Source organism: Tinamus guttatus, unplaced genomic scaffold, assembly GCF_059628265.1.
Source record: "Tinamus guttatus ecotype Peru unplaced genomic scaffold, ASM5962826v1 Tinamus_guttatus_pri_ptg000027l, whole genome shotgun sequence".
NCBI lineage: Eukaryota > Metazoa > Chordata > Aves > Tinamiformes > Tinamidae > Tinamus > Tinamus guttatus.
Window position 1 is genome coordinate 349,331 of NW_028288561.1, and position 7,093 is coordinate 356,423.

At 42.8% G+C, this 7,093-nt stretch overlaps 1 protein-coding gene across 1 annotated transcript; it reads left to right on the forward strand.

The window, feature by feature from the left end:
- The first annotated feature begins 2,263 nt into the window (after nucleotides 1-2,263).
- Nucleotides 2,264-6,494, forward strand: ANKRD60 (ankyrin repeat domain 60). Its single transcript, XM_088528559.1, has 4 exons — nucleotides 2,264-2,438; nucleotides 3,273-3,403; nucleotides 5,156-5,321; nucleotides 6,208-6,494. The coding sequence occupies exons 1-4, from the start codon at nucleotides 2,264-2,266 to the stop codon at nucleotides 6,492-6,494; spliced, it is 759 nt and encodes a 252-aa protein (XP_088384685.1).
- Nucleotides 6,495-7,093: the final 599 nt, after the last annotated feature.

Consider the following 7,093-nt stretch of genomic DNA (forward strand, 5'->3'; position numbering starts at 1 on the left):
GTATTTTCTAGCAGTTCAAGTTTTCTAAGACTGTTCTGACAAGGGTTTACTTTTGTTTTTTATTGACAGCTCATTAAATTTCTCAGTACTGATCAAAATTTTTTTAAGTATGTATATATAAACAAATGTTTTAAATGTACTGTATATAAATTAGATACTTGGAACACTAACCCAATCTAGTTCCTATTTGTCAAGTAATCTGAAATAATTACCTTCTCTTGCAATAATTCACTCAAAAACACAAGCATCCACGTGTGTTAGAAAGTGTGGGTAGTTTTCGTTAAAGTTTTCAATTGAAACACGTGTTAACAGTAAGCCACTAGCTATGAGCTTTAACTAAAAGGCTGAACAAAGATCTTGTTTTTTAAAATATTTTGGGTACCTCTCTAGCTCTAGAAATTCATGTCTGTTTTAAATGATATGGTTTCAGCAGAGCTTTGAAAAAATAAATACAAAAGGTGTTAAATTTGTAGTTGCATGCATTAATAGGAGATTAAAACATAGCTCTTTTATTTGTAGGTAGTGTGTAGGTCCCTTTGCAAGGTTTGCCTTTTGGTTTTAATTTTATAATAGAAATATGATTTCAGCATGACTAAAGACTGCACTTTACAACTTGTACTAGACAAATGTATGCAATGAAGAGTAAAGCTATGTATTCACATACAATTCTCTGGGTTCTTTGAATTATGCAAAAAATATATATTTTAAAAAGCCGGATGGAGCAGAACTAGGTAGTTGGTCCACTCGCACACAAAGGCAGGAAGAATACCACTTTAAAACACTTCCGACTAAGGAACATGAAAATAATGTTAGTGGTGCAATATTGCTTGGATGCTTTAGGTAATTATCAGGCACTTGTGATCCAAAGCATGCCAGTCATGTTGCTTAGACTTCAAGCTCACTGGTATGTTATGCAAGATACACACTTGGCGTCCGACAGGATGCTGCCTAGTGACAATTTTGTCTGTACACAGTGTTGTTTAGAGCCCAAATAAGTGGGGGCACTCTGGAAGTGCCACTCATTTGTCAGAATAGAGAATCTATGTAACTTTTTATTTGTATTTATCTCAATAAATCCTGTGACTGTTTTATGAAATTAACTTGTAAGTGACTTTTGTCATAAGCAGGACATGAATGCATTTTTGGTTAAGGAAATGTCTCCCAAGCATAAACACTCTGTCATCTCCTAAACCAGCATTCAGTGTGGAATCCTTCATACTGTAAAATAAAGATCTCATAGATACCCAGGGATTTGATGTGGATCTTTCTGCACCTTTTCCTTAAAGCAAGTTTGCCAGAAGGGCTTTGAAACTAGAATTCTTCTGTTGGAACTAGGACTCTAGCAAGGTGTATCGTAAATGGAGAGAAGTCATGTGTGCTGGGTGAAACTGCTTTCAAATCCCTATCCTAAACCTTCGTTCATACGTCAACCTGGAAGGATGTTAGGACTCATCTTAAATTTGAGTCGCTTTTGGGCTTCTTATGTTAAAGAATTCTAGATAGCTGCTGGCTCCTTGGGAAAAGAAAAAAAATCAATGACAGCTGGGTTGGCTTTGCTGCCCTTCAGAAGCCTCCCTGTATATTCTGTTCTGCAGTCACCCTCCTGGTTGTGTTTCAGATGCTCACGGGCAGCTCCAATGTGTACTCTAGAACCTCTCCCGACTACTGCGAAGGAATTTAATCATCTTTCTTTTTTCTCTGCAGGATTTTAGCTGATGCAAAGATAAGGACAGAAAATGCTCTTTTGTTTTCCTTCCCCCTCTTGCCCCACTACACCTATCCAGACGTTTCAAATAGGACATAGGACCCTTGTGCAATAAATTGGAAACAAACATCCATATGCCCTTAGGTTTGAGATCTAAATCTGAACAAAGAAAACAGGGGCAGCACAGTGTTGTTGAAGGAAGGTGTTTATAAGTAATTTCTCTTCCTAGACTGCCTATCTTTTTTGTCATCCTAGTGAAAATCAAAAGATGGGCAGGAAAAACAACAAAAACCTCTCATCTCCCCTCTGTATGCAGGTAAGTTCCTACAGGCCACTATGTCACACCAAACAACTATGATGTCACTTTATTCTGCTTGAATATCATAATGTGCTAGCAATAAACAAGCAAATCTATCCTTAATGACATAAGAAATCTTGATGATTTAAGGAATTTCTAGGGAAGGGAGGAATTTCTGCAAGATCTAGATGCCTTCAAATGGTATCAAACTCTTGAGAGGAAAGATACACAGACTTGTAGTCAGGAGTGGAGTCATTGCTATGACTTTTGTTCCCCCAAGGACTTTCAGTGTCCAGCTCTGTCTAGCTGAAACTAATGAGATCTTTTCAGTGCCCCAGTGCCACAATGACTTGACTTTGAAGAAGCTTAAGCCTCATTTGGAATTGCTGACTGCAATACCCCTTAATTTCCAGCGACTTCAGTACCTGGATGAAGGTAGGAACCTGTAACCTGTGTGGGATTCTCACAGATGATTCTCAGTATGTCAGTACCTGCCTCTGGGGGCCAACAAGGCACCTGCCTGGATGAAGTTCAGAATTCTGCTTTCCTCTTTTTACCATAATGTACCTGGAATTCAACTCGGCTTAGCAGTTAACTTTGCTTCCTGCTGCTTAGAGGTTAAAATCTACTCATTGGGACCCTCTTAGGAAATTGCAAGTGCTGACCTCTGAATTCCTGCCTCGTTTGTTCAGCAGCCAGTGTTAATTCCTGGCAACCTAGCACAGCTTTAGTAAAGTTCTTGTTGGTTTTTTTGGAGGTAGAACTCTGTGGAGGAGTGTTGTTTACTGTGAGAGCAACTGAGCGTCTGTGGGAACGCTTCACAGTTTGCAGGTAGCAAGAAAAGTCTTTCCTTTAAACTTGTTTAGGTGTGCTACTTAAAACCAAGTAACCACTTCCTGCTATTTGCAATCTCTGTGTCTCTATAACAAATCGGAATTGATGGTTTACTTTTAAAATCAAGATAACTTATGTGCAGATACATTTACGTATTTTCTCCTGCAGTCCTGATGCTTAACATGTCAACTGTAGCTTTCTGTGGGCTTCAGTCATATCCTATGAGCTCTATATGTGACCTTTTCCAGGCTGGGAGCAGGTCTGTGTTTTTGTAGCTTTAGCAAACTTTGATCAAAGCCTCTTTAGGGCATTAGATAGCAAAACTGGACAACAAGGTTGTATCTAAAAGAATTCACTCATTGTCTTTTTTAAGCTGGTCATCTTCCCTGAGGTGAAAATTGACTTCCTTCTCTTCTACTTTGTCACTCCCCACAGTCGATCTGCCAGATGATTCTACGTTTAAGGACAACGACATTGTCCCTGGTGGAACCATCACGATGCGCGTGTGGCGACAGGATGGCTGGGGGCGGCTGGTGGCGGCTGCTGCAAGAGGAGACACTGTGCAGGTTGACCCCGTTTCTTCTGTGAACGGGGGTGCTGTATGTAGAAATGCTGAAGCTGACAAATGTTCTTGAAGGTCTAAGTGCTTTTACCAAACAAGTCTTCGCAGAGCAAGTAGCAGGGAAGTCTTTAAATTGCTTTTCTTGTCACTGCTTATCTTAGTTCATGGAAAAAAAATAATGGATTTTCTTGTTCCAGTTAGCTGCTGGTTTGCTTTCCCAAAATATTTTCTGAGCAAAAGATATATTTAATCTCTTAAAAGCCTTTTTTTCTGCTATTCTCATGTGTTAGACTAAGCAACTTGACTGATGCTATGTGAATTGGGTAGGAGCTGTTTCTTGGTCTGCCCTCCACTGATTCCGAAGTAAGGTTGGGGGTCTGTACTCCTTCGAAACCTGTGAGAGTGCCTCACGCAGCGAGCAGGAGACGTTCCCCCCTTCCTCACTTTGCCTGGTGTGAGCTGGCAGACTATCTTGAGTTCATGATCCTGTCAGCTTGGATTAATGAGGAAGCTTTCATTTTTGAGGAGCAGATAGTTCCTGTGCTTCCATAGAGGGCATGCTGCTTTCTTGACTCAGCACTGAAATGTTGCCTCAGCAGAAACACGAGGTACTCGTGTACCTGGTTTGTACTGCAAACCTTCAGGACTGAAGAGATGTGGTCGTGAAATATCTTTGGCACCTTTTATTAAAGAAAGAACCACTTTCTCTGTTGGCCTGGCCAAGTTCCAGCCTGGCTAATTGCGTTCTGTCCTTCCACGTTTCCCCAGCCGTCGCAAATGGGTACGGCAGGGTTCCTCGCTTCCTAGCGTTAACTGTTGCGTAGCGTTGCGGTTCATTGGCAAGCAGCTGTTCTTGTGTTTTGCTGTCGGGCAAAAGTGTTCTGTTTTGGTTTTTTTCCATGGTTTAATTTCTCTGTGCATTAAAAATCTTCCTGCTCTGTGCTGAGCAGAAAAAGGACGTGCCACAAAGACAACAGCGTTGTTTGAAATGGAAGATGTACTGCCATGAAAACACTGCGGTAAAACCTGTGACACCATTGATTTTCAATGGAAAAATAGCTTTTTGAAGAAATAATTCTGTAGCTGTTCTATGGGCTCTCGCTTACTAGATGAAGAAACTGGAAGCTGTGATGTATTGTGGAAGATGTAGTCCAATCTGGAACTGATTTCTTGTGGTGACCAGGACCATGAGGCACCTGAAGATTGTTCCTGGGAGGCCTCTCAGCAGCCCTTGAGAACTGATGCGTGGATTGTGGGTGTGTTTGACCAAGGAAGCTCCTTCCGGGGTTCAGTGAAATGTTCCCTGAGGCAGCAAATGCTTATGAGTTTTATACTGGCTGGAATTAAATCCCAAAGTCTCTCTTGAATATCCCAGCTAATGAGGAAACTGGACTTACATGGTCATGCTGTTTGTCTTGGCCCTCTTCCCAAAAAACTTGTAACCAGGTCCCTTTCCAGCTGATCTAAGAGAATGATAAGGATTACAAAGAGATGAAGTTTCTGTAAATTTTTCAGAGCTTAGTGACTATATAGGAAATGAGAGCCCAAGGGATGGCTGTAAGAAATAATCATTAGATAGTAGAGAATCCAGATGGGACAGAAGAATAGGAGATAAACAGATACTATTTGGCTGGTCTTGGAGTGATTTGTGAAGTGCACAAGCATCCTGTAAGTACAGATAGGAATCTTTGTTGATACCAAGAAAGAATCAAGCCTCCTTCAGAAAGAAATTGAAATGTTTCTGTTTATTTTGCAGCTCGCCCATCTGGGAGTTACGGAGGACTTGGAAGGCCTGACTCCATATGCAGAATTCCTGGGGCCGGAGCAGAGGAAGGAATGGGTAGCGCACCGGGCTTCTGTGGCACTGTTAGTTGCCAGCCACAGGGGCTGTGTCGGAACTGCTGACTTTCTCCTGAGGAAAGGTAATATTCACAGCTAGTTACAGCCAGAAAAAAGTGTGCTGAACTCCTTCCTGCTTACCAAGATCTTAGAATTTTACCAAAATTGTTTTGCATAGGTGTGTTTAGGTGGGATTTTCAAGTCTTTATCGGTCCTGATGTAGCCTTGAAAACAATAAAACCTGCTGCCATTGCTGACTTTCAGTGTTAATGTAGGAAATTCATACTGCAAGCAGCATTTCTGTTTCTGATTTCTATTCTTTGAATCTCATTTATTGCTGGATTTTTAGGACCTGGAAGAGATTAATATCGCATCAGTCCTGTGCAATACTGTATCCGTCACTGAGGTGCATTGAGAGTTGCAAGCGCTAATTTCAGGACTCTGGCCTTTGGGGTTTTATTAGTTGCTTTGCAACTAAGTAAACCTTGTTTTCCTCAAACATGTCTTTCGGGTCAGTTCAGGTCACTTCAATGTCCTGAAGTGTTTGGAATTTGTTCTCCTTTTCAATGATTAAAAAGCGATTGTTGAGGAAGAAAAACATCTTATCCAACAATGTTTTCTTCCATCCAGATTCTTGAACCTGGCTCTGTTAGAGTGTCCTTATTTGAGAGACAAAAATGCCCTCCTTTAGTGACAGGTCTCGGTGCAGAAGCAACGGTGATGCTCAGCCAGGGCAAAGCAGGCAGTGCTCCCCTGAATATAACAAAGAATATCAAGTTGTTGCACATTAACCATATTGGCCTGAAGGCAGGAATGTTTATTCAGTAGGTAGATTTGTTAATTCCAGCGACTAGCTTGTGACTAAAGCAAATTGCCTTCAGAAGAAGAGTGAAATACATTCTGGCCCGCGGGTGGCATTGCTCCGTGTCGTGCGCCGCGCTCACCCTGGGCTCCGTGCGCTTTCCGCAGGTGCGGACGTGCGCTCGAGAACCCCGCTGGGAAGGACAGCCCTGCACCTGGCCGCGTTCGCGGGCCGCTGCGCCTGCGTGGAGCTGCTGCTGGGCTGCGGGGCACGAGCTTTTGAGCCGGACCACGAGGGCCAGACTGCAGTGAGCCTGGCCCGCCTGGCGGGGCAGAAGCAGAGCGAACGGGCCATGTTCCGCTCCGAGTGGACCAAGAAAGCGCCCGGCGCCTTGTCACCCGCCGAGGCCTTGTCACCCACCGGCTCCGAAACCAGCCTTGCAGAGGACATATGATCCCATCTCCTGAAATACATATGGGCTAACTTAGCTCTGGCAAGTTTCAGTGGGCAGTCAGTAATTTTCCGAGAGACCCCTGCTGCAAATCTAGGTCACTGGGTGGGATTTGTAGGGTTCAGATGTGAAATAAACTCACACGCTGATGATGTTGCAGCCAAAATGACAGCTAACTTGATAGCGCAGCTCTCGAACACGCTCTTAAATTGTAGCTTAAGTATTTTAAAAATTGTTCTGTAGCCAGATTGGCCATTTATTTAATATAGTTTGTAGTGGGAATGCTTGTCTGAGCTCTTTGGAATGCTCCTTGCTAGGGTAATATCCTCGTAGTTGGCAGTAGGCCAAGTCCGTGTAACTTAATGGGTGTTGCAGGGGACTGGAAAACTCTAGATCTTTAATCCAGTTCTGCCCCTGACCGGCTTTATTGCCTCTGGCAGATCAGTTAAGGCCTGTTTTATAAGCAGGAGAGTTTTCGGCCATGGGAGGGTGTAAGCAAAGCTTATGTGCGTGTAAGCATGGCTAAGTGCAGTTGCCCAAAGTCAAGATCAAAGACAGTTTTCTTACTGTCTGCAAATTTTTAAGCATCTAAGCTTTGGGAG

Bases quoted from the DNA above. Each gene is read 5' to 3' on its own strand.
- ANKRD60 (XM_088528559.1), top strand. From the start codon at position 2,264: ATGACTTTTGTTCCCCCAAGGACTTTCAGTGTCCAGCTCTGTCTAGCT. The intron at 2,439-3,272 runs GTAGGAACCTGT...CACTCCCCACAG, and splicing joins ACTTCAGTACCTGGATGAAG to TCGATCTGCCAGATGATTCT. The intron at 5,322-6,207 runs GTAATATTCACA...CGCTTTCCGCAG, and splicing joins TGACTTTCTCCTGAGGAAAG to GTGCGGACGTGCGCTCGAGA.